Here is a 26,404-nt window from a genome sequence, read left to right as displayed (position 1 = left end):
GCTGTCCCAAGGAGGCCACCCAGGGCTTCATAGCCAAGCCCCTGGGGGCGTTTGGGGTTGGAGAATTCTTGGCTGTGGGGCTGTCTGGTGCCCTGCAGGATACTTAGCTGTATCCCTGGCTTCTACCCACTAGGTGACAGCAGCCCCTTCCCGCCCCCATTGTGGCAGCGAGAGATGTCTCCAGGCATTGCCAGATGTCCCGGGGGCCCAGTTGTCCACAGCTGAGACAGTGGGGCCAACAGGCAGGCCCCTTCACCGGGGGCCTGTTACAGTTTTTAGTGTTGCCTGATTTCAGAAGTGATCCTGAAGGGCCAGAGACCTCTCAGTGGTAGGTATATTGGTGTAATGCTTTACCCGGTACACTTTCTAAGTTAGTTCAGGAAAATTTGTCCACGGAGACAAGTAATTTCTAGCCCAGATTATTAAAGATGTTGAGGAAAGGGACAGCTTGATCTGTAGGTCAGGCTAGGTGAAAGGGTCTTGTTTGTCTGGAGCACAATGGTGTTGAGCTGTGGTGTTGTGTCCTGCACGTGCCCCGGGTTGCCGTGCAGGGGCCTGGTAGTGGGAAGGCCAGTCTGAGCAGGACCAGAGCCTCGCTGGCAGCCGTTCAGAGCGGGTTACCGAGTCTGGTTATGCAGCGCAGGCGTGGAAGGTCGTGGGAGGCAGTTGGCTGCTAGTGCCATGGGTGTCCCCAGTGAATCAATCAGTGGAGGTGACCCAGCACTTCATGTGCTCCTTAGAGAAGTGATTTGTCGTCAGATGGTGGGTGGCTCTCACACAGGAATCCCCAATCCTGTGTCCTCTGGTTGTGGGCAAGGCTGAAAGCAGCTGTTCTGTCCCCGATGCCAGAGGATGCCCCACGGGGGATACCTCTGGAGTGGCGCTGGGGGATGGGGTGTGGGCAGGCTGGCTTGTGCCCACAGTGCTGCTCTTTCAGGGCTGCCTGGCCACTGATGAGCCCCTGAGGACCTGCTAGGGTGACGTGGGTGTCATGCCTCCTTGTGGCAGTGATGGGTGGGGCCAGCAGCCAGACCCCACAAGTCTGCAGTTGAACTTGGCACAGTCCAGTACTAGAGGTGGCAGACTGTTGCAGAGGGTCTCTGGCCGTGACGCCCGAGTCTTATTCCTCTCGTAGTCCCTAACCTGCCTGAACTGTTTGTTATGAGGAGAGGGTATCCCTGCCCTGCGTGCAGCTTGCGGGAGATCCAGTCCTTTCCACATTCTGCGTGTGTCCGGGGCTGTTTTAGGCACCACAGGTCCAGCAGTGAACAGACAAGGCCCCTGTCCTAAAGATGCTCCCAGCTGACAGCACGCTGGGCGAGGGCCACTCAGGTGTGTTGGCGAAAGGCAGGGAGGGGTCCACGAGGGACTGCCCTGGCAGTCAGGGCTGGTGTTGCTGAGCAGGCAACCTTGAAGCCAGCCCTCAAAGGGGCTGGTCCAAGAAGGGGGTGTGATGGGAGGGCCTCTGACAAGTCCCGTTCTCGGGAGTGTACAGTCTGATCTCAGGTGACGGTGGCTTCCCGAGAGATGAACACCGACTGTGCAGCGTCCACTGTGGAAAATGCTCTGTGTCTCAGCATGAACTTTACCCTTTTCCCTCTTCTCATCAGCCAGGGCCAACTCGTTTGTAGGAACAGCCCAGTATGTTTCTCCAGAGCTGCTCACAGAGAAATCGGCCTGTAAAAGGTAACCTGTTTTCATCTGATCCATAATTCTCTTTTCTCTATAAGTAGTTGGTATTTTTTTCAGGTGAAGTTAATAGTTAAGAGAGTGCCTTTCATGGCCTTTACATAGCCAAGCCTACTTTGGAAGAAGTTAGCCATTTGTCTTTTAACCAGCATCTTTCCTTTGATAACCTGTGTGCTACTTTGTTACTACTTATACTTCCTGGGGTGGTTGTTGCTTTTATGCTTCCAGATTTGATCTTGTTCCTTCAGGAACAACTAAACAACTAACTATTCAGTGGAGAGTACTGTGGCCAACAGGTCTGTATTAGTGACACGAGGCTTCCTGCTGTGTCCCAGAGCCCCGGGACCATTGGTGCCACGGTGCCACCTCCAGCTTAGGCACCCTGGCTGTGGCAGCAGCAGCAGGTCAACTGTTCAGTGTAACGTGCTCTGCAGAGTGCAGGACAGGCCCAGAAGGCAGCGTCTGTGGGAGGGGACAGGACTGGGCCAGTTTCCCAGCAGGAGCCCAGCCAGCACTACAGGGGGGAGGCCCAGTGGTGGCCACAGGATTGAGAGCCTTGGTGGAGTCCTCAGTTGTGAAAATGAGAAGTGCAGGGGGTGGGATATTGTGTTCACAAGAGTGGAGGTCCAGAGAGTGGAGAGGGTCAGTGGCAGGGCAGTTGGGCAGTGGAGGTAAAGCAGGTGGGTGTGACAATGGCCAGGAGCTGGGAGAAGTCTGGGGTGCTGTCTTGGGTGGACATGAGGCAGGTAGAAGACAGAGAGGCAGCAGTAGAACCTAGGCTTTCCGAGTTTGGAGATGACAAGTTCTGTGGTTGAAGCTTTTCTTTGGATTCTTCCTGCCCTGAGCCAGACACTCAACCCACTGGGACCATCGCTGGAGCTGACAGAGGCCCACACGGTCAGTGTCATGCAGTGGCAGGTTGCCAGGGGCCGCCTTCCTAAAGTGACAAGCGACTGCCAGGGCAGCAGAGGAGTGATGGTTCTTGGCACAGCAGTTCTGTGTTTCTGAGCCTGATGGCTTTTTAAAACCTCTTTAGGGGGTGGAGCCACAGGGCACAAACATGATGGTTGGAAGTATATTCAGAAAAATTAAGCTTGGGCATCTTAGCAGTTGCTGGGCTCTTTGGGCTTTTTTTGTTTTTGTTTTGCTTTTTGTTTTCTACTCTTATTGAACCAACAGACTTTGAGCTCTCACTGTGGGCCACATGCTGTTGTAGGTCAGGGCTTCCCAGCTGGGACAGTTCTGCCCGCCAGGGGACATCTGGCCATGTCTAGACACAGTTTTGGTGTCACAACTTGGCGGGGGTGGGAAGGGAATGGGTGGAGCCAAGGGCGCTGCCCAACATCCTACAGTGTAGAAATGGCCCCCCAGCGAGGATGACGGGTCCCAGATGCCCACAGGGCCCAGGCTGAGAGACCCTCCTCCAGGTGGTGGGTGCACTGGGCCAGATTCTCCAAGTGTGTGTCACTGCTGCCTAAGAACTAGCTTTTCCTCGAGTTGGGGTTTACTTTCAGGAAGAGGAATTCCTTTCGTACTAATGGAGGAAGGTCTCCAGGCTCTACTCAGTGAGAGAAGGAAGACACAGAGTGGCCACCCAGAGTCACTTGTCTGTGCATTTAAACCTCGAGAAGGATATACAAGCCATGGATAACTGGTTATCTGTGGTGGGGGTAAGGGTTAGGGCTGTGAGTGAGACCTCACTGGGTGCCTTTTTATGCTTTTAATTTTTAAAGTCATGTGATACTTATTTAAAAAATAGTTAAGAATTTTTTTCCTGATTCTAAAAATGATACTTATTCATTATAAAGAATTCTTAGAAAATATGGAGAATTAAAAAAAAAGAGTTTCCTGGTGGTCTAGCGGTTAGGATTCGGCGCTTTCACTGCTGAGGCCTGGGTTCAGTTCCTGGTGGGGAGCCGAGATCCCACAGTCCGGGTGGCCAAAATAAAACAAACAAACAATAAAAGCCAAAAAAACACTCATAGTCTCCAACCCACTTGTAGTCACAGATAATTTTTGGTATGTCTTTCTTTCCAGCTACTTTTTTCTGTGTGTTTTAAATGTGTTTACATAATTTTTATACAACTGGAATCATACTGAATAACCAGTTTTGAATCCTGCTCCCTGTGATTATATGGTGAACATTTCCCCATATCACTAACATTATTGGCAGAAATCTTTTAACAGCTGTGTGATTTTCCAACATACGAATTCATTGTAGTTCATTGAGCTTTTCCTTTACTGTTAAAGATGTTGAAGTAGTTTTCATATATTGGGCACAGCCTGGTGTGCCTCTACGTGCGGCATGTCCTGCGCTGGGGAAGAAGGGCCCTCCTGCCTGTTCAGCTGGAGAGTCTCCCAGGGATCCCCCACGTTCCTCTTTGAATTTCAAGAAGTAGAGTGACTTGGTTTAACTGAGCATTTAAAAAATCATCGGTGCATACTGCTTTCCAGAAATGTTACACTGGCTTCCCCCTTTAGTTTTCATTGTATTAAAAAACATTTTAAATGGCAAGATACCTGTGGAAAGTTAGCCCAGAAGCCGTTCTGCTGGCAGTCCCACTCCCTGGAGATGACCTGTGAAAGCAGCAGAGGCAGCCCCACCCCACAGCTCTGCCCCTCCTCTCTGGCCACTGCCACATGGAAAGGCCGATACTTTTCCGTTGGCGTTTTTCTCTTGTAGCTCCCCATTTTAACTACACTAAACAGCAGAGAAAACCAAGTGTAAGAACTAGTTACTGAGTAGAATGTACGTTCATTTTTAACATGCCCTTCACTCCATCTGTGTGTTGTGACTCAGATTTCTGATCTGTGGCATTTTTCACCCACATCAAGTGCTTCATTTACCCCGGGCCAACGGTGCTGTGATATGGGTCCGAGGACAGAGCCTTCACCCAGTGCCCCCAGCACTGTAATTGGCCTGTTGTCTCCACCCACGACCTACGATTTCATCTTCCAGAATGCCAAGCTGTGGCCTCTTGCAGAAACTGTATCCAGCAATGCATGAGCCCTCCGTACATTTAGGGCTTGTGGGGAGGTAGTTGGCCATGCAGGGCAAGTTGTGTCTTGATGCTTTCATAGGGCTGAGCTGGGAATAGAATGCAAGATTTACAGAGGAAATAAAATATGCAAAGTAGTTCTCAGCCATGAACTCTGAGATGCACTGAGGGGAGAGAAAAAACAGGAGCAGGAGGGAAGGAGGGTGGTGAGCAGAGCAGTACCTCCAGGGTCCCTGCCAGCTGGTTCTGGAAAAGACTTAGGGAAATTCAGAACCGTAGTGTGTTTCCTTTAAAATGTATAATTAAGGGCTTCCCTGGTGGCGCAGTGGTTAAGAATCCGCCTGCCAATCAATGCAGGGAACACGGGTTTGAGCTCTGATCTGCGAAGATCCCTCATGCCGCGGAGCAACTAAGCCCACGCGCCACAACTACTGAGCCAGTGCTCTAGAGCCGCGAGCCACAACTACTGAGCCCATGTGCCACAACTACTGAGCCTACATGCCACAACTACTGAAGCCCACGCTCCTAGAGCCTGTGCTCCGCAACAAGAGAAGCCACTGCAACGAGAAGCCCACGCACCACAGTGAAGAGTAGCCCCCACTCGCCGCAACTAGAGAAAGCCCATGCACAGCAACGAAGACCCAATGCAGCCAAAAACAAATAAAAATAAAAATTTTAAAAATGTATAATTAAAATGTTCATAAAGGAGGGGCAGGGCTTTGCACAGTGAGTCCAAGAAGGGAAAGAGAAAGCTTGCTTTGTGCGCATCCTGTGGACTGTGATTTGGCTCCTTGGCATACATGAGCTCGCGTCTGTGGCCTGGGGGTAAACAGCTGTGAGAGAATCTGAGACTCAGCTGTACCAACCTGCCAGTGCCCCTGCCCCTGCCCCTGGCACTGGAAGAAGGGGCTTTTTGGCCAGTATTTGCTGTAGTCAGGAGTGACCGCTGCTCCCTGGCCAGGACCAGACCGGGCCTGTGAGGTCGTTGGTTGCCCCTGAGTGAGGCGCCCAGCCTGGCCCAGTGGTGCCTGCTGTGTGTGTGGGGGATCCTCTGGTCCTGGATCTGCAGAGAGGCCCCCTCAAGGAGAGCCCAGAGCAGGTTTCCACCCTCACACTGACCTGGTTTTAAAGGTGAGAAATAGATTAGAGGCTGAAATGGGTGGTATGAACAGACAGGATGGAAATGAACCATGCTCGCCACTGAAATGTTACAAATGTCATTCTTCTTTGTTTTTCCCCTCCCTTAAAGTTCAGACCTTTGGGCTCTTGGATGCATAATATACCAGCTTGTGGCAGGACTGCCACCGTTCCGAGCTGGGTAAGAGACCCACACCCCACACCCCACTCCTAGCCCTTCTCAGCAGCCTGACAGAGAAGTGGGAGGGGGCAGTCCCAGGGTTAGGGCAGAGTGGGGGGAAGTTTTATGATGGCTCTTTAGTGAACATGGTGGCTCTCTGGGGAGAGAGAGAGATGGCTGTCCCAGGAAAGTACAGCTCTGTACTGGGGAGGTTTGTGTAACCCTGCCCAGAATGATGGCTTTTCTTATTTTACAGAAATGAATATCTTATATTTCAGAAGATCATTAAGTTGGAATATGACTTTCCTGAAAAATTCTTTCCTAAGGCAAGAGATCTTGTGGAAAAACTTCTGGTAAATATTTCAAATTTTCTTCTGGTAGGATGATCCAGTAGCCACACCCTGAGTCCCTCTGAACTTGTGGTCAGAGGGCCTTTCCTTGGAGGCACCTATGTTTAATAAAAGGGCATTTTAGGGTTGTTAGTGATTGTAGGTAGATGCATATCTTCAGTCTCATCCTGTCAGGCCTTTTCAGTTTCCAAGTGCCTGATTCTTGAGCTTAATAAGATAGGAAATTACTGTATCACTGTGCATTTGCTCATCAACACACACACCATTTTAAGTTACCAGACGCTGCAGCAGCTCGGTGTGCTGCAGTGGCAGGTGGTTGTAAATTCTACTTAGCGACATCTGTATCAACTTTAGAGTCAGCTACATGAAGGTGCTAAAGATCAACCCAAGTTATATAGCAAAGGTAAACAGATTTACCCGGGAAGGGAGTGTCTGTTTATGTTCTAGAAACTATAGTGTCCCTTCCCCTGGTGTGTTTTGGCTCCAGACCTTCCATTCACTTGATTTGGGGGAGCAGGGTCAGTCAGCCTCTTCCCACCTGTCCCTTGTGTGTCTGTCCACTCAGTGGGGAAGTGCGTTGGATCCTCTGTGGGTCTGGGGTGGGGCAGCCGAATTCTGGAGGAGCTGGCTGTGGGGCCCTTTGAGACCACGTGCAGGCGGGTGACCCAAGGCACTTTACTCCCCATCTGTGATAGCTTCCTGTTCATGTAAACTCTTCATTCTCTTATTAAAGCCAGTGAGTTCCTCTTTTTCTTGCTTTAGGATTTTAAGAGAATACTTGCTGCTATTCATTTAACTTTTGATGTAGTGATTCATTTTCACCTGTGGGGGGAGGAGCAGAGACTCCGGAGAAGTGAAAGCTGCGCGTGGCCACCCCCCTACCCCTCATGGTGACTCAGTTGTCCCCAGCACACTGTGCCCTTCCTATTTCCAGGAGATCCCAAGAATTGAAAAGAACTACTACTCAGAAGTAATTTTTTTTGTCAGAATTACTTTTTAACGCCGATGCTGACTTGACTTCTATTTAAGGTTTTAGATGCCACAAAGCGATTAGGCTGTGAAGAAATGGAAGGGTATGGCCCTCTGAAAGCTCATCCGTTCTTTGAGTCCATCACGTGGGAGAACCTGCATCACCAGACGCCTCCAAAGCTCACAGCTTACTTACCGGCCATGTCGGAAGATGATGAGGACTGCTACGGCAATGTAAGCCAGCGCGCCAGGGCCGAGATGGGTCCTGCCAGCCCCGCCTGGGAAGTGGCTCCTCTGGGTGGGGCCAGGGACCCCAGGTGGTGGGATGAGTGGCTAAAGGGGGAGCCAGTGTAGATCCGTGGAGGGGGAGGGGCAGTGAACACTCTGTGGCCCGAGTCTGAGTCCCACTGAGACTGGGGCCAAAGAGGCTTACGTCTGCCCCGAGTGCAGATCACCAGGTGCGTGCATCCCTTTCTCATTTCCTCTAGTTAATTTTTGCCCAAAGGGGTCGAACCAGAGCCTGGGCGCTGATTCTCCTGGTGGGCTTCTGTTTTCCGGTTTTGGCTGATGTCCTTATAATTTTGTATCTGAAGACATTCCGGAATGCCTCTGGTATTTCCCAGAGAATCCCAGGGTGCTGCTGCTGCTTTGAACTTTGGGGGGATGTAGTATTGAGGATGGACACTGGTCACTATCGGCTCTTAGTGCCTGGTACAAGCGGGACAGTGGCACAGGCTCGAGGGATGAGGCACCCTGGGGTCCGAGGGAAGCTCAGACATAGGGTCTTCAGTATACTTTGTCCTTAAAACTTCCCTTATGGACGGTGTGAAACATGCAGAAATGGGCCGAGGAGGATGGTGAGCTGCAGTGTGTCTGTCACCACCTTCAGGTCACCCTCCACCAGGACCCCCATATTTACATGTAATGTCAGGTGTTTTGATTATCAGCCATAGTCCATATTTCTGGTTTGATTTCTGTCATTGTGGCTTATTGCAACCAGTTATCGTATATAGAGTTCTGCCTCAGTGGACTGAGGAATTCTAGAGTTCACGTAAAAGTCATCCAAGGCTAAGTTAAAATTACAACTGGCATCACCTCTTGGAGATCAAGAGCCCCCTATTGTCTCCTACCTACTGTTTTAAGCAACACATCCCTCCCTTTTTTGCCCTAAAATATCCTTTATGCCCAGACTTGAATTGAGCCAGATGTGGAGTGCCATCTCTGCTCCCCCCTGACTTGCTTCCCTACCTCAGTGGTCACGGCTGTCCACAGCCTCTGCATGTGCAGACTGCAAAGGGCTCCCTCCCTTGGCCCTAGTTGCCGACCAGGCCCTTGTGCCCTGATATTGTTCTGGGGTCATGGCCGGCAGGCACAGGCAGGGTCCCCAGGGCCTTTGGCAGGGGTGTGCCAGGGGAGCAGCACGCTCTGCTGGCCAGGCTCTGAGGGAGCCACTGGGGCCCCGGTTGTCTCAGGTCTCGGTGCCCAGGGAGCCTGGCTTCATGGGTGTGTGCGTACTCTTGAGTGTCTGTTGCAGGCCCTCTGTCTGTTGTTCCATCATGTTTGCCATGTTGAGAGCTCTGGCTTCTCGGTACTCAAGTGTCGCCATCTTAATCCTGATCCTCCAGGGCAGCACGGGGCTCAAAGAGGCCAGCAGGCCACAGGTCCCGGGTCTCCCCTTCCTGTAGGTTAAGACTGAGGATAAGCTCCTCTCTGGGGCGAACAGCTTCTGACATTGCCATCAGAAGGGGGACGCAGGGCAGGCTGGATCCAGCCTGAGGCTGGTGGTCAGCTGTGTAGTAGAGGAGAAAGCTGGGCTGCGTGTCGGTGACTCGTCTCCCATGGCCTTTGGGGTGAAGCCTGCTGGGTGTACGATAGGTCAGAGTGTGTCTGGATCTTTGGACTGGAGGGAAGTCCAGGTGCTGTTCTCACTTTTCCCTCTTCTCTGTGCAGTACGACAATCTCCTGAGCCAGTTCGGCTGCATGCAGGTGTCGTCGTCCTCCTCCTCCCACTCCCTGTCCGCCGCGGACGCGGGGCTGCCCCAGAGGGTGGGAAGCAACATCGAGCAGTATATCCACGACCTGGACACTAATTCTTTTGAACTGGACTTACAGTTTTCTGAAGATGAGAAGAGGTTGTTATTGGAGAAGCAGGCCAGCGGAAACCCTTGGTAAGAACGTACAGCTGTAAGCAGCGCCCCATTTAGAAACGCAGGGTGGAACGCGCGGGGATGAACTCCAGCTGTGGTAACTGACAGAGCTTGGGCGTCCTGCCTTCGTCACCACTGCTGTAAAGGCTCTGCTCCCTTCCGCCTCACACAGCTGCCTTTCTGTAGATAAGGACCCTCAAAGTGTCCAACTGGAAGTGAGTGTTTGGAGGGCTGGCTGGGGGGTGAGTGGGTTTGGGGCCCTCCGGGCTCTGGCCCTTGGGACTTGGTGGGCCAGGCATGCCAGCAACCGTTTTGGGACCTGGATTCACCATGATTTAAATAACCGCTGCCCAACAGCCTTTCCTGCCCTGGAGTGTTCAGATGCTCTAGAAATGGACCCATGTGATTGGCGTTTGTGTTCTTATCGAGGCAAACATCTTCCATGTTTATTGGCCATTTGTATTTATTTTTTGAGGTTCATTTGTATCTTTTGACTTTTTTTCTTGTATGTTTTGCATCTTTCTAAAATTGACTTTTCAGAGCCATAGATATGAAGACTATTTCTCTGTTTATTTTGCAGACATTTTTTTTTTCAGTTTATCTCTTCATTCTATTTGTGCATTTTTTGGTGGGGAGAGTTGCAGATTCTTACAAAGTTGAACCTGTTTGTGTGTTTATTTTCTGCTTTCCATCTCGGTCCTGTTGAGAAGAGCTTCTCCACCTAGACATTTTCTTCAAGCATTTTTATGGTTTCACCTTTTGCACAGGCAGAGAGGAGCCTGGGTGGGGGTGGGGAAGGAGGCTTAGAGGAAGAGAGACCACCTGGACATGGGCGCCGTTGTGTGGAGGAATGGGAGTGGGGGACGCAGAGGAAAAGTGGCAGGTGGATGAGGCTAGGATTTTGTACAATTAGAAGTGATTGTCTCTAGGGACTTACCTGGTGGTCCCGTGGTTAAGACTTCGCCTTTCAATGCAGGGCGTGTGGGTTCGATCCCTGGTCGGGGAGCTAAGATCCCACATGCCTCGTGGCCAAAAAACGAAAACATAAAATAGAAGCAATACTGTAACACATTCAATAAAGACTTTAAAAATGGTCCACATCAAAAAAAAAAAAAAAAAAAGGTCATCTCTTGAAAAGTGTATCTCTTGGCCAGCTGAAACAATCTCCAGTTCTTGGGGGCCTACGTTTCCTGCAGTGGTGTTCCGAGGAGCCCTAACGTGTACTGAGCAGGAGGGAAGGGCTCCTTCTGGGCGCCCTGCTCTGAGCAGGTCCATGCACCAGGTTGTGATCCCTGAGAAGGGCCTGCTGTATCCTCCCCACAGGCTTGGCCGGGTGCAGAGCACGGCCGAGAAGCACTGTTGCCGGCATGGGGGTGGCTACTCAGAAGGCCCATGTGCCTCGCCCGGGGTGTTTTCAGAGGCCCTGGGCAGCCCGGGCCCTTCAGCCTAAGTTCCGGGCAGGGCAGAGCAACTGGTGGCCGGTCAGGCCCTGCAACCTATCACCCACTCTTTCTTTTTTTTCCGCGCTCTCTTCCCTTTCCTCCCAATTCAATCCCATTTGGAAGCTGATGACTGTGGAAAGCTTAAGGCATTTCTCATTTGGTCAGTGGAGATCCCTCAGGCACATTCTTTAGAATGGTGATTCTCAATGTCTGGCCCATGGACCATAACGATAATTCTGTAATAATACTAAGATGGTGTTTGCTTTTCTACTTTTATTTTCTATAAATGTACAGTGGAGTTTTTCAGAAGCTACACACTGTAGGATGACATTGCTTTGACAGCTAATGGAATTTGTGTTTTCTGTCTTTTGAATCTTCTAAAGAAGTAGGTTTATGGTATAAATATGTGCACTTTTAGACATTAATAAGTTCTCAGTATTTCTGCTGGGCTCTTACTATTTTCAGCTATACCTCCTATAATTATTGTAACTTCCTATCATTGAGTAATTTACTGCTTTGCAATCCTGAAATTTTTCCTGTGCCCACATGGAAACACAGTGAAGAAGTAAGTATACTTTGAGTTGTTTGGCAATATCATTTTAAAATTTCTCAAAAACTTTAATAATTTCTATCTGAAACTTATTTTAGATTTTAATGGTATATTCTAAAACAAAAGAACATTTATATGTTTTTCATATTTGAGTATAGATCATTGACTTAAAAAGGGAGAAGACTTGCTTTCCCACCCACAGTAGCATCACCTCTGTCTAAAGATGCAAAAAGAAGACACTGGGTTCTCTGACTCATGGAAGGAAGGAATCCACTCCAGAGAAACTAGGCAAAACTGTAAATATGAAACAGAAATAAGACAAAAGGCTGTCTTTCCCTGGCTTTATAGATGTGAATACCTTGTTGTGTTGTGTCTATGAACAGAATGTCTTTGCATATTATTTTGGTGCCAGTTAAGTTGCAGCATCATTTAGAGACCAGTCATTCAGAATTTTAAAATACAGGAAGTGAATATTGTAAGTGTACCCGTGATGAGCTCTTTCAGAGCCAAACATCAGAAAGCCTCTGGAGCGCCTTACCCGAGGAGTTAAGTGGGGCGGCGGGAGGAGTCACACAAGTGCTGGGAGGCTGAAGAGCCTCGGGCCATTGACCCTGCTGAGTGAATGCCATTGATGCAGATGAGAGCCACTGAGAGGAATCCCGGCCACAACGGTGGTCCACGATACGATACAGCGACTCTCTGGATTAAAGATGTGGCTGCTGAGGACACAGGGAGTGAGTTGGTATCTCTACCTCCAAATTGTTTTTTTGCCTTCCAAGTGGATGAATCTACACATGGGACTAGACTCACTGCTTTACTCGTATTTGTCCGGTGTTCACCCCAACTTACCATCAAAGAAAGATGGTTCTTTTACCTTTTACCTAAGTGCTTGGCAGAAAGCACACGTTGTGCTGAGACAGTCCGTGTTGAGCACCTCTTTTGAATTTCACAGTTTGTTCTGGAACAGACATGTTGACATGTGCAGTGATGGTGCAGGAGCAACGGTGGGTAAAACTGTCAGTGCTAGGTCATGAATCCTGGCCATGGCACCAGGAGGTGCGAGAAGAGCCGGCTCTTCACAGCCACATGATCACAGGGGCAGAGGAAAAGACAACAAGCCAGCCTCACTTAGGAGTGGTCATTGAAGATGATTGATACAATTAATGTGCTGTAGAACGAAAAGGGAAGTACGCATAAAGCACTTCTGCTGCACCTCCAGGGTGACGGCTACCTCAAGAAAAGCGCTGTGTGGTGGTTTGTGCTGGGAGCTGAAGGAGCTGCTCTTTTCATGGAAGACCATTTTCACTGGAAGGTTTGACTGACAAACTGGTTGTTCAGACTTGGCTATTTGACCAACATTTTTCTGGAAAATGACTGGAATGAGCCTGTCACTTCAAGGAAAACAACTGCTGGTGTTTGTTACCAATGATAAAATCAAAACCTTCAAGTGAAAATTAGAATTGTGCGAAACTTTATTCATCACTGTGAGCTTAACATCTTCCCAATATTTAAAGACTTTTGGGGAGAAAGGTAGCAATATTTATGAATTGATTTGTTGATATCGTAGAATGAAATTTGTCAACATTTGGAAGATCTCCATAACTCAGCGAACCACTATTTCCATATGACCAATGTTTGGTGCTGTAAAATCATATAAGGGCAGAAGATCTATTCAAAGTGCAAGGTAGGTTGGTGGATTCTAATGTCAAAAGTATGAAAAATTCATTCTTGGGGATTCAGATTCCACATGGCAGCTAACGTTTAAGGAACTACACTTCTGGAGTTTTGGTGTAGTATCGAAGAATGCCCACAAATATCTGAAAAGGCTATTAAAATACTCTTATGATTTCTTCATGTACTTCAGCCTGGACAGCATATCACAGTAGAGTGAAGGCAGAGGCAGATGTGAAAATCCAGCTCTCTTCTGTGAAGCCAGAGTTAAAGAGATTTGCAAAGTGTACAGCAGTGTCATGTTTCTCATTAATTACCTTCATTTTTGAAAGAAATTATTTTTTAAAAATCATTTATGTTAATGTGGAATGGATTTATTTTGCTTTTTAATGAATTAAATATTTGAACATGTCTGTTTTAATTTCTTATACATAAGTGTCGATGCATCTAACCCAAATGAAGGAGAGCTCTTTGGGGTCTTCCATAAAGTTAGAGTATAAAGGGGTCCTGAGACCTGAAGGGTTGAGAGATAGCATTTTAGAGCAAACTGGCCGTGCTCATGTGGTCCTCCACCTGCCTAGAAGCCCAGCGTGGATAGCCCGCCCGAGGTGGTTGTAGAGCCCGTTGGGCCCTGGCAGACTCACTCGGCTCTCCTGAAATGGCCCAAAGTTACTGGTGGCCTCAGGTTTATATCCTTGAGGTTGGTCTTCTCAGGGTTTGGGTGGGATGGGAGAGGGTGAGGAGGAGAGAACTGGCTTCGGAATCAAAAAAAGTGGGGGGTTTTACACTGTTACTCCTTGTGAAATGATGGTGGGAAAGTTGTGAGACTCTCAGCCCCCATGTTGACATCTGTACAGAGGCAATGACAACTGTCGCCTGAATGATGGGAGCCAGAGGCTGTGTGAGAAAGCGAGGCTGTGTTAAAGCCCTGTCTACACGCTAACTACATGCTAACTACATGCTGAGAATCAGGCGTGTCTCTGACTTAGGTCTGGTTTCGGCGCTTAATCTGCAGACGGCATCTACCACCTGCCAGAGAGAAGAAGGTGCCAGTGCGGGGTGGGGGCCTGGGGGAGCTTTCTTCAGGAGGGTGGGAATTGACTTTCTGAAGTAAAAGATCAAAATGATTCCTTTAAGTCCTTAAGCTTTTCAAAGTAGATCAATAACCGGTAACCTGTTGTAAGCTGCTTGGTTAGTTAACTAAATGAACGGACCGGGGTGTTTATGCTAACAGTGGAGCCTTGGGCTGCTCCGTCCACCCACTCTGCGTCCTGCTTCCTGGGCTCGTTTCACCACAGCTACGGGGTGCAGTCGGAGCCCTGCTTTGGCCTCTCCCGCTCTGGGCCACCCGTGGTTCTCCTGTCTCTTGGGAGAAGCTGGGAGAGTGTGGTGCAGGCTTCGGCCTTGTGTCAGGAGATAGCTGGGCCCCTCCCTCTGCAGGGCTGGGAAGGGGCTCGCCTGCTTCCCTGGCTTCAGGTTCACTCATGTGCCTAGTACTGCTGTGAACATTTGTGCTCCTCCTTTTTGTTTTTCTTTTCCTCCTTAGAATAAATTCCTGGGAGCCGGATTACTGCAGTATTCAGCGAGTCCTCCTCATTTCAGGGCCGGTGGTGGTGGTGCTGGTGAGAATGCTACTCCACAGCCCCCGCCTGCATTCACCTCACCCCAGTGCACCCCAGTAGAACGCCTGAAAAGTGGGGCTCGATTTCCTTTCTTTGTTTAGAGCCATTGAGAATTTGTGGTCACTTAATTCCCTTTTGGGAATTTCCAGTTTGTGTCCTTTCTCAGTTTTCTTTCAAGGTTTTAAGCCTTTTATGTTGCTTTATGTATGCTCTCTAGAGTACAAATGTTTACTCTTTATAGGTAATATTTGCTGAAAATCTTCTCCAGCCTTTTTTCATGTGAATTTTGGTTATTTTTGTAGTTAGAGATTCCGTTTGTTCCCGTGTAGTCCCGTCTGTTACTCTGTATTTGGTGACTTGTTTTTTCAGCGTAGGTGTAGGTGACTGGCCCCTTCTCTTTTTCGTTCTCTTGTTTAATATACTGTTTTAAACCGTCCTTCATGTTAACCCAGCTGAGGCTGCAAAGGCTCCCTGAGGCTTCTTCTGTCTTTGCCTGTCAGGCTGCCCTGGCGATCCAGCCCCAGCAGCCCAACTAACTAACTGGAGGCCTTGGTGGTGTGGTCCTTAACTGGCCTGGGATTAGACGGCACTCGCCCCGCCCCCCCCCCCCCCCCCCCCCGGCCGATAATTTAATTAAAGTCTTCCGCTTATTATCAATTTGTGGTTCTTTACTACGCATACATTCTGACATAGTAGGGCCTGCTGGTTAAGGGGCTTTCCCTTTGGCCCTGTATTTCTTGTGCTGCAGTGACCCTCAGTACATCTCCTTCTCATAAAATCTTCTTGATTTTTTTCTTTGTTTCAAGTCTTGTTTTTGTTTGTTTTGTTTTTAAATACGTCTGAGAGGAAGCATCGCACTTTTCCTCAAAAAGGTCATAACACTTTTTTTGTTGTTATTGACATTTTTCTTAGTTGTTTTCAAAATCCATATGATGCTGTGTCAGTTTACCTGGGCCTGGGTCCTCCGTGATGGGGCATTGGTGGAGAAGCCCAGTGGGCTCTGGGGAGTGGGCCTTCGTCTGGTGGGTTAGGCTGGGCAGACCTGGGGGCCAGTTAAGCTCGGTGGGAGAATGTCCCAAGAGGAGCCAGGGGAAGCAGGTGGATGTGCTCAGATACTCACATGGTAAAATTGTCACTGTTTGAGGAGACAATTGTCTTATGCCTTTTACTGTTTCTACAGTAGAACCTTAGGAATTTCAGTAAAATCAGACAGAACATAAAGCAGTAACTGTTAGCTTTAACCAAAAGAGAGAACCTGCAGAAATTAAACTCCTACGAATCAAAGTGGACTATACTTGGTAACAACATATATTAAGTCAAAAACCTGTATTTGAAGCTTTTCCTTCTAAATTCCTGCTGTATTTGTCTACAAGTGCTTTATTACTATGGTAGAAATACCAGATAAGATGTTCTCTTTTTTTTTGATGTGGACCATTTTTAAAGTCTTTTATTGAATTTGTTACAGTATTGCTTCTGTTTTATGTTTTGGTGTTTTGGCCTTGAGGTATGTGGGATCTTAGCTCCCCCACCAGGGGTCGAACCCGTACCCCCTGCATTGGAAGGTGAAGTCTTAACCACTGAACCGGCAGGGAAGTACCCAGATAAGATGTTCTTAAATCAAGTTTCCCACTTGGCTCTTTTAGGGATTTGTGATTCTAAACAGTGCAGTGGTTTCTGAGCGCTGAGTTGGGGTCCCAGCTTGAGGAGGTGACTTGAGAACAACAGTCTGCATCCTGAGCTTTCCTCGCAGCGGCCTCCCCGCTCTGGTGGGGTTCTGCGTCTCACCCCAGCCTTGCTTAAAGTAATGAGGACTTGTGTTCCCACCACCTCCCCTCTGCCTTTCCCCTGCTGTGCAAACACTGCTGAGGAGAGGTGAGGGTAGGTGATATTTCTAGGATCTGTGGACCCTGGTCCACATACAGATTGCAAATTCTGTAAAGCAGTAGGGCTTGCATGCTAAGGCACATTTGGGTTTTCTCACGTTACTGAAGCAAAGTTCACAATGCCATCGGGGAGTTTGTTTTGAAGGGAGGAGTTTGGAGAATTTCTGTCTCTGACTCTGATATGGGTGTCTCATTCATGTTTTCTTCTTTTTATAGGCACCAGTTTGTAGAAAATAATTTAATACTAAAAATGGGTCCAGTAGACAAGCGCAAGGTAAGTTAGATTACTATGGCTCCTTGCTGTGCGTCTGTATCTTCCTCCCAGTTCTCACTCAGGATCAGGCCTTGCTCCTCGGGCTCCTGTATAACTCATTGCCCATAGCACCTTTGTCTTGGTTCCCTTTAAGAGATCATCTCTAGATTTCATAGCTGAGGAAGATTTCAGCCATTTGGGGGAGGCATTTGAAAGCACGCAGAGGCCATGGCAGACAGAAATGCAGATTCTTGTTTCTGACTGGGGAGCCAGGGTTCCGATTTGTGCCCAAGGCTGGGTTCACTGAGGTCAAGGTTTCTGTCTGGTTGAGGAGGTTCTGTTTGAATCCCAGCAAGTCATTTATTACTTCATTAGAATTGTTTTTGAAAATCTTATTTATTATGTCTTATGGATTAATTAAATGGATTAACATGTCCAAAATATCAGACTACACAAATGTTCTCTCTCTGCTGCTGCGGGCCCTTCTCAGGGCTCCCAGCCTGCATTGCTGGCCGCACTCAGCCTCCCATACCCCGGGGCATCTCTGCCATGAGAACCTCTGTGAAGGTGGCTTGTGGCGGGACCGCCAGCAGACAGGACACTGTGCCTCGGCACGGAGCAGAGGGCAGGAGAAGCGGCAGGGTCCTGACTGCCAAGGGCAGGCCCCTCTTGGCCGACTCAGCAACAGGGCCGTGTGCCGGTGTGCTGGCCTCGGGTGCGCTGCCTGTGTGGCCGCTCCCCCACATGACGCCCGGCACAGGGGCGTCGGGATCCAGCTCACAGAGGGAGACAGGCTGGGCAGTGAGTGCTGCCCGCTTCTCTCTGACCTGAGGGGCTGGGTCCAGGTGAGGAGGAGGTGTGCACGCCCCTCTGTCCCAGGCGCGTGGGCAGGTGGCCAGCAGTGGTCCCTGTGCCTGGAGCTACTCTGACAGTCCAACCTCCAAGGCAGCAGTAAGTGCTGTCAGCATCCACTTCTGAGCCTTAACTAGCAGTGTCTTCTTTCTTTCTTTTTCTTCTTAATTTGCATCAGGGTTTATTTGCACGGCGACGACAGTTACTGCTCACAGAAGGGCCACACTTATATTATGTGGATCCTGTCAACAAAGTCTTGAAAGGTGAAATTCCATGGTCACAAGAACTCCGGCCAGAGGCTAAGAATTTTAAAACCTTCTTTGTCCACACGGTGAGTTTGTCCCCACGGGTTCTCCCTTGCAGGGCACTTAAGAGGCCTTTGGGAATTTGTGCCTCCATTCAGAGCATCCAAATGCTGTGGCCCAAGGAGGCATCTGGAGTCGGGGGGCAGTGGTCTCCCCCTTTCCCACCTTCCAGGGACCCCAATGTTCATGGCTCAGTTCAGAGTTGGGCTGGGAGATGCGTGTGCTTGCTTTCAGTTTGGGGGTGACCTCAGGGAGCTATAGGTCATCACCTGTATGTTTAATTTCTGCACATATGTGGAAGGAAAAAACTCATATGCTCATATGCTTCTAGAAGGGACTTGCGGTGGCTGCAGTGGACGGCGATTTCTTTTTACAGTTTCTCGCTGATGGGTGGAGGTGCTGGTCTTAGTGGGACTCCTTGGAGAATGTTAAACGTTTCTGTCTCTGCAGCCGAATAGGACGTATTACCTGATGGACCCGAGCGGGAATGCTCACAAATGGTGCAAAAAGATCCAGGAGGTGTGGAGGCACAGATACCAGAGCCACCCGGACGCCGCCGTGCAGTGACTCCCGCGGCCCTGCACCCGCTGCAGGATGTGTGCCCAGCATGGCTCACCGCCACCTGGACACTTCCAGACCACCTGCCAGCCATCTCAAGGGGGACGCAGACGGCGGAACCTTGCAGCTTTTTTATTTAAAAGAAAAGAAAAATACCCAACCACACAAAGAACAAAACCAATAACGAAAAGGAATTCAGGGTCGCTTTGCTTGCTCTCTGTGCCATGTGGAGCTTCTCGCACTCTGCTCGCCATGGGAACCAGCATCGTGCACATCCGCCTGGTTCCCGCCCGGACTTGTAGACAGACTCGCGGCACCAGCTCTCCACCATGTGCCCTGTCACCTGCCGGTTCTGCTGTGGCCAAAGGGACCACCCAGGCATGTCTCTGGGCTCTCTCTGCCCCCGGATCATCGTGGAACTAACTTTTCACCAGGGAGCCGGGCATACCTCTTTTGGGGTGGCCCCCGAGCTCTGTGGGGCAGGCGGGTTCTTGGCTTTTGTCTGTGTGCTCCTTTCTTCGCATCCCTAGTGTATGGCCTGGTCTCCACGGCCCGTGCTTGCCTCCTCAAGTAGCCCTGGCTGTGAGATTTCTGCGGTCCTTGCTGTCTGTGAGTTGTGTTGGCCGGGCAGGCTTCGGGCACTGAGAAGTAGAACAGGTCTTCCCGGTGAAACATGGAGTCGCTGCTGTGTTAGAAGGTGCCAGCCAAGCATTCTGATGTGTCATCCCTCGGAGCAGCGTTGCCCTCTGAGGCGGGGAACTGAGTACCTGCCCGGGAGGAACACCAGGTGCACCAGGAGATGGGGCTCAGTGGCCTCCCTTCCCTGTGTGAGGCCAGGGCAGTGCAACAGACGGGCCTGGAGGCCTCCCTGTGGAGGAGTGAGAGCTGGTGGCCCCTCTTGAGAGTTTTGTTTGAAAGGTGGAGGGTTAAGTTAGGGCTGAGAGGTGCCTGGAGTCGGCACACTGGATGGTCCTCCATCACACCCAGGCCTCATGGAGGAGGGCAGGCTCCCAGCTGCCACATGCACACTTTTCCTGCTAAAGTTGAACATTCTCATAGTCTAACTCAGAGTGTTTTTACATATGCACAGTGAAAATCAAAAAGCCTTCTCATGTTGCCCGGTCATCTGGTCCCCATCAAGTGGACTTTGCCTGGAAAAAAGTGTCACTCACCTTGCATGAGGGGCAGGAACACCACACTTGAACCCAAGCCCCAGCCCGCTCTCCTCCAGTTTCAGGCTTATTTCCTTTAGCTCTTTAGAGGCTGCGCACTGCTGTGCACTTAGGATGGTCCAGGGCTTACCGGTCCGTTGATCGTCTTTGCTGCTGCCCCCTGAACAGAGAACGCGTGTCAGCCAGGCAGGGCTCAGCCATTCCTCTCCCTGCCCAGGGTGTCCCTGGGGGGCAGTCCTCAGTCCCAGGTGGGAGAGGAGCAGACGCTGGGGCCCGCAGGCTGCCGCTCACAGACATGGATGGCTCTGTCCCCAGGGGAGGGATGACTTTGCCATTTCCTTTAGACTTTCACAAAGGTACCAACAGAACCTCCCACAGAAAAGGTCCCCTGACTACTTCCCTGCCCCCATCTCCTATCTCGAACGAACCATCCATCACCCTGTGTGACCACTGGTCCACATGTAGAGGAAAGATGTCTTAAACTGTTTTAGTGATATAATAGTAGTGGCTCTTAAACTAGGAAAAAGGTTCGGATGTGGAGAATCCCACGGTGCTTGGACAGGGAGAGGGGTTGGATGGGAGCAGAGGTGGGAGCCAGGTTTGCCAGGGGTTTCTGCTTGGGGTGTGTGTGTGTGTGTCAAGGATACCAAGGTGTAGGGGGTGCCTGCCCTGGGGGCGTCCCAGGGTGCCCTGGGCGTGTGGTCGTAGACTGAGCCCCCTTTTCTCCTCGTTTTGGAAAAGTCTTGCCTGTGTTCACGTGCTTTCCAGAAAGTGAGTCTTTCTTGACCCTTTCTTTCAGGACTTTGATTTCAGGCGCACTCCCGTGTTTATATTTACCCTCGTCAGAGCGTCCTCATCTGTGTGTGTGCAGTTAGGAGGGTGAGGAGCCCGCTCCTGCACAGCGTCTTTCCTGGGTGTCTGGTTGCAGGGAAACAAGCAGAGCTGATATTTGGCTTTTAAAAGAGCACTCGGCTGGGCTGCTCGGGGAGAGACAAATCTTCTGTTGCATTCTTCCCTCTGGATAGCGCCACTACCTCCTGGGCTTAACCGACAAGCTCCATCTTAACCTCTGAAACCAGAGAATAAGGGGTTCAGGGTTGAGCTCGAAGCTGGCAGAGCTGAAGTGACTGCCCAACCTGAGCCAGTGACAGCTGAACCCTTTGTAGGTCACCGTTCTCTGCTCAGAGTCCTCTTTCCTTTTTGTTTTTTTAAGGCCCCTATATATTCCAGTCTTACCCTGTGCTTACTCATGTCATCTTTAGTTTTATCCACCTCATCCTTTGAGCCATCGTTCTGGCATGCAGGTGCCTTATGTTCTAAGACGTGGACGCGGGTGTCAGTCTCTGTACACATGCAGACATACCTAGAAATATATATAAATGTGGTCTTAACCAAGGTGAGAAAGAAAATGCCCTGGTGTTTAACAGATCCAGGAGTGTCTTACTGAGAGGGGACAAGACAGGGATAAGCACCAAAGCCAGCACCTGTCAAGCAGCGATGGTCTCACACCATGCAGCCTCTCTTGGCACAGAGTGGAGGGAGGACGGCCAGGAGGGCCAAGTCTCTGCTGGCCCAGACAGCCCGCTGTGCCTTGCCTCTCTCTGGGAACGTGAGGAAGCTGGGTTTGGATGGGGTTTCCTTCCCTCTGTGGACCTGACCAGGCCAGTGGGCAATGGGCAGCCCCATGTGGAGCATGAAGCCCCACCCTGTGAGTGGCACCCTGCGTGCCTGCCATCATGAACCTTGACTCTCGGGAGGCTGGTTACAGACTTGCTTTGGGAAAGATGGCTCTTGGGGTCATGCCAGAGCTGACGGGAGCTGCACCTACCCCAGCCCCCTTGGGGGCTACTCTGTGGTATTTGTGGTGCAGGCCTGAAGGAATTGTAGGAGACAGTCTGTGGCACAGACCCCCGAGGACAGGGTGCCAGCATGGGGTTCCAGGTGATTTTGTACTTTGTTAAGAAACATTTGTTTTCTGAAAAAAATCAACTGGAGGCTCAGCACCCAGGGAGGACCACTGTGAGCATCTTGGTGCCTAGTCTGCTGCTCCCTACTCCCCACCCGCACACATGTGTTTGCTTTTGTAACTGAAGTGGGAACATTGCAACATGCACCATTTTGCACCCCGCTTTTTTCACTTGGTATTTATCTTAATGTCGTTCAAAAACCTTGTTTTTAATGATTGTAGAGTTTAATGGTTAATAATTTTTATCATAATTTATCTGACTATTTCATTGCTATAAAACATTTAGATGGTTTCTGGTTTTTCACTATTTAAATAATGCTGTGATTAATATCCTTATAATTCTTTGATTTTTGACTCTGATCTCCCTTGCCCCCACCCTGCCCAGATTCCTAGAAGTGGTATTTTGGGGTCAAAGAGTTTGTTCATTTTAAAGCTAGTATAGTCTCTCTTCTCCTCTGTCTTGATCTGATGCTTAGATGTTCAGAGTTCCAGTACAGAACTTTCTTAGTTGTGTCCTACAGATCCTGAACAAATCAATTTCTGGTAAGCTGTGTGTTCCCAAGAATGTTTGAATAAGACTGCTCTTTTTTTTTTTTTAAATGCTAAAATGTTGTCATTACTGCAGGCCATTTGTGACATATTTTTCCAAAAGCCAATTTCCTTATTTTATTGAAAGAACCTGGTTGTGCTTGCATGTTACCTTCCCATCCCTGCTGCTATGGCTTTCAAGTGCTTGGTGATATTTACAGAGTCTTGTACTTTGTGTCCACAATGGTACTGAATTTGCATCTGCACAGTCAGCAGAGATAAAAAGTGTTGAACTGACCTTGCCACATACTTAGCGGATGAGTTGTAATTAAGTTTATAGACTCAGAAAGTACATTGGGCCATTTGGAATCAGTAAAAGAGCAAAGGCTCTACTTGAAAAAGGAACCATGTAGACAACTAGATTTTATAGAAGTTTGTTTGCCCCCATGTTCTTCAAATTGCGGGACTTAGTCAGAAGGTCTTAGCAGTTCAGTAGAGCACCCTGGCCAGGCTTTTTCATTGTAGAATGTGATTGTCCTGGCTGACAAGGATTTAATGATTTCTCCTCCCCTCTCCTCACCCACAGTGTTGCAGGTTGCCTAGTTGTCTTGAAGTACAGACCACCCAAATTTGGTTTCATTCTTAATTTCTCCACTTTAGTTTGGGGTCTGTCAATTCTGAGGTGAAACATGCATGAAAGATTTTTCTAGGTGCCATGCTCAGTGCCACTTGGCTATGCCAGAGATTATGGCCAGATTGTGCAGAAGTAGGTTTCCTACCTTCCCTCTGACACCCCAAATCCCCTTTTCCCCAGGTTGGTCCACAGAATGAGGCAGAGGCTGCAGCCACTATGAGAACATGGTGAAGGTACTATTCTTGGAGATGGTGCCATATGCGTTTTTCCATATTGTTTCTTTTCATATCCAAACCTAACATGAACTGATGGTGACCCAAGTGGGTGTGGCCCTTGTCTCTTAGGCAGACTACATGGCAAGTGCCTTAAATCGGGGCAGGAGTCACTCCCAGAGCCTCTGAGGGGTGCAGGCTGCTGGCCCAAGATTGCAGGGTTGTAAATTAGGCTGCCTGTGGAGAACTGGTCTGGGGCGGAAGCTGTTCCAGCAAAGGGCAGTTTTATCTGTAGCTCAGACAGCGTGGTGGGCAAGCCTACATGTATACCTGAATTTCCCCCAGAATTCATTTCTTCAATATGAAGAAATACCAAACTTTATGTACAGAGAACTTTTTACAAAAGGCAAAATGTTTTGTAGCTGTGTAATCCACCCTAGTCTAACCCATCTGGCTGAGTGACTATGAATAAGGGTCGTTTTGCTGATGAAAAATCTCTGTCATGATAAGTTTGGACATTGCAATCAAATTTTTGCAATATTTAGAGCTGCTGTAGCTGTTCTTTAACAACACAAAATAGGATGAATCAGTAGTATGTTAGCTGTCTTTCAGGTTGGTGGCAGTCAGTTAGAACATGTATAATATTCTCTACCTGGTCTGTAGCTGTAACTGTGATGTACAGGCAAAGCAAAAATTAAAAAAAAATTATGAAGACAAATAATGCAATGATATTAGGATATACACTTTTGTATTTTTATTCTTATATAAGGTTATTTGCTGGCTATTGTTGGCCTCTAGTTCAGTCTGTGTTATTTAAAATCTAATATATGAATTATTTGGATTGAATTCATGTTCGGGGCCACGTTGTATGTATTGATGTACAGCCTTGAATGTGAATAATTATTGTAAACTATATTTTACAACTTTTTTTCTGGCTTTATTATATAAATTTTCTATTTGGTCGATGATTTAATCATATCATAATTTAATGAATCTGTTTATTCTTTTTTTCAAATATTTGTGCTTTAGATGTAGTTACCGGATAATGAATTTTCCACGTATGCTCGGTAGTCTTGTAATAAAAAAGCATGTAGAGTGTAGACGGTCGCTGACGTAGCTCTTCCTTTGGCCGGGGCGCGGGTCGGGTGACCTGGATTCGGGGCCGGGAACCTGGCGTCCGGGCACGCAGGTGCCCGGCGGATCCCAGCGAACCCCGCGGCCCGTTCGCACCGGCGTCATGGGATCACTCCGCGCGGGGCTTCAGCCGGAAGGTGGCACGGCCGGCCGCTTTTCCGTACCTGAACTTCCGCCTCCCGCGTGACGTCGGGGTGGGCGCTTTACGAGGGCGGACCTGTGGGCGGGACGGAGCTCGGAGGACTGTATTAAAGGCCGGACGCTTCCGGTAGAGAGGAGCTGTGGCGGGGCTTGCTGGGATGATGGCGGAGAATCATTGCGAGCTGCTGCCGCCGGCCCCGGGCGGCCTCGGGGCGGGGCTGGGGACCAACCTGTGCCGCCGCTGTAGCGCGGGGCTCGGCGCCTTAGCCCAGCGCCCCGGCAGCGTGTCCAAGTGGGTCCGGCTCAACGTCGGCGGCACCTACTTCCTCACCACTCGGCAGACGCTGTGCCGGGATCCGAAATCCTTCCTGTACCGTTTGTGCCAGGCCGACCCCGACCTGGACTCGGACAAGGTGAGGGCCGCGCGGGCCAGCCAGGAGGGTTCGGGCCGCCCTGGTCGGCGGCCCGCCGCACGCCCCCTGCCCCACGTTGAGGAGACCCGCCTCGGCTCCGAGCTCCGCGCTCCCCTCGTCACCAGCTCGACCCGAGCCCCCCGACTCCCTGTCCTGGGCCGGGGAAGGAGAGGATGGCGCCCTGGCGCCCACCACCCTCGAAGATTCCCCAGCCAGTCCACCTCGGGGTGTCTCTCTGTCTCGCCCTCTCTGCTCTTCGGTGGAGGAGGTTTTGCAGACCCCAGACTCTGCTGTGGATCTACTTTCTTTTCCTCCCCAGATTGTTTTGCCCCTGGTGTGAGAACACCTCTTCTCTGTCCCAGTGTACTTAGTGGCTCTGGAATCCGAGAACCCTGGTGTTCTTCTCATCTTCTCACATTCCAGACGTTTGACTTAACGTTGGTGTGGGGGGTTGACACGGGTGGCCTGCCTTTCCCAGTGACTTGCATTTAAAGAGTTGGTGCTCCATCGTTTTCAGCCGCAACACGCACCCACTCAGCACTCTCAGAAAGTGCCGTCCATAGAGTTATTTTTCAAACGGAATGTTGCTCATATTAAGGGGTGGCTTGGGGGTGTTAAGGAAGGGCAAAATAGGAAATCTTTTTCAATCTGCTTTCTAATTAACCTAGTTTTCCTATTGTCCTCTCAAAAGGATAGGAATCTCTAGCTTGGTTTGCTGATTGCCTTTCATCAGATTAAATGCTCATACTGTTGTGCAGATGGTACTAGAAACTATTTAGATTGTTACCTTTACAACACTTGTGTGGCTGAAGAATATCTCTGGAGCTGAACAGCATTGAAACTCAGAAAAGGCTCTGTTGGAAGAATAGTTGTTACCTGTATTTATCCTAGGCAATTCACAAACCTTATTCTAACTTTCCTGTGTCTTTCACTCGAGCCTACATAATTGCACTTGGCTTTGTGCCTTGCCAGCCCAGCATTTGCCAGGCATAGGCTTCCCAGAAAGATTCAGATCCCTCTTCAAGATCCAGAAGCCTGACACAGACCATCCTCTGTGTGGCATGACCTTATGATTGGGAAACGAGAACTCGAGTTACCACAAAACCACCAGTCATGGGTAGAAATCAGGGTTTGAGATGCCAGCGCTCTGGTACCCCCCACCCCACCAGCTGTTTCCATTGCTCATTTGACTAAGCTCTCCACTCTTAGAGAGTTGATCTCCCAGAAAATGACAGTCATCTCCAGGATAGAAATAAGCTTTTGTTAGCTATGATTTTCCTTTTATAGCGTGGGTGTATGTTTTACTGTTTTGTTTTTCTGTTTAAACAGTGAGCCTTAGTGGTCATTCACTTGCATTTCTACTTGAGGGTTTCTCTTTTGTATATTGAGTACGATTTTACATTGCTCTTGTCCATTGGGCTGTTGTGAAGCAATGGCTGCCTGTTCGGCACTGAGACAATTATTCAGAGCTGATTAACTATAGTTTGCCCAGTTAAGTCTTTACTGTTTCAAGACTACTTAAAAAAATTACGCTTTACTGTATAGTAGTCCTTTGGGGAGGGTAATTTATCAGAGTATGTCTATGTTGAAGTTGCTTTTTTTCACCGTCATCCACTT

The 26,404-nt window shown here is 49.3% G+C and overlaps 2 protein-coding genes across 9 annotated transcripts in view; both read left to right on the top strand.

Annotated features, from left to right (window-relative positions):
• PDPK1 (3-phosphoinositide dependent protein kinase 1) overlaps positions 1–24,199 on the top strand; it is a 71,408-nt gene extending 47,209 nt beyond the window's left edge. For 4 of the 6 annotated variants that reach the window (XM_022594590.2, XM_089896345.1, XM_022594593.3 and 1 more), the window contains 8 exons: positions 1,611–1,686; positions 5,938–6,006; positions 6,242–6,338; positions 7,365–7,538; positions 9,255–9,472; positions 16,836–16,893; positions 17,903–18,055; positions 18,480–24,199. In XM_022594590.2, the coding sequence (XP_022450298.1) occupies positions 1,611–1,686; positions 5,938–6,006; positions 6,242–6,338; positions 7,365–7,538; positions 9,255–9,472; positions 16,836–16,893; positions 17,903–18,055; positions 18,480–18,596 (962 nt within the window). In that variant the 3' untranslated portion in view covers positions 18,597–24,199. The remainder of the gene's footprint in view (positions 1–1,610; positions 1,687–5,937; positions 6,007–6,241; positions 6,339–7,364; positions 7,539–9,254; positions 9,473–16,835; positions 16,894–17,902; positions 18,056–18,479) is intronic. The other 2 variants (XM_022594592.2, XR_016387843.1) reach the window with 2 other exon arrangements.
• A 297-nt stretch (positions 24,200–24,496) lies between these two features.
• Positions 24,497–26,404, top strand: part of KCTD5 (potassium channel tetramerization domain containing 5) — a 54,959-nt gene continuing 53,051 nt past the window's right edge. For 2 of the 3 annotated variants that reach the window (XM_022594597.3, XM_022594596.3), the window contains exon 1: positions 24,498–24,787. In XM_022594597.3, coding sequence (XP_022450305.2) covers positions 24,533–24,787 — 255 coding nt within the window. In that variant the 5' untranslated portion in view covers positions 24,498–24,532. Of the gene's footprint in view, positions 24,788–26,404 lie in introns of all 3 variants that reach the window. The other variant, XM_089896353.1, reaches the window with a different exon arrangement.

Source organism: Delphinapterus leucas, chromosome 15 (genome assembly GCF_059928025.1).
Source record: "Delphinapterus leucas isolate spDelLeu-1000000601 "Yukka" chromosome 15, BTC_Dleu_Yukka2, whole genome shotgun sequence".
In the NCBI taxonomy this organism is placed as follows: domain Eukaryota; kingdom Metazoa; phylum Chordata; class Mammalia; order Artiodactyla; family Monodontidae; genus Delphinapterus; species Delphinapterus leucas.
Note: the sequence above shows the minus strand (reverse complement) of the source record. Positions and strands in the feature narration are given on the sequence as shown.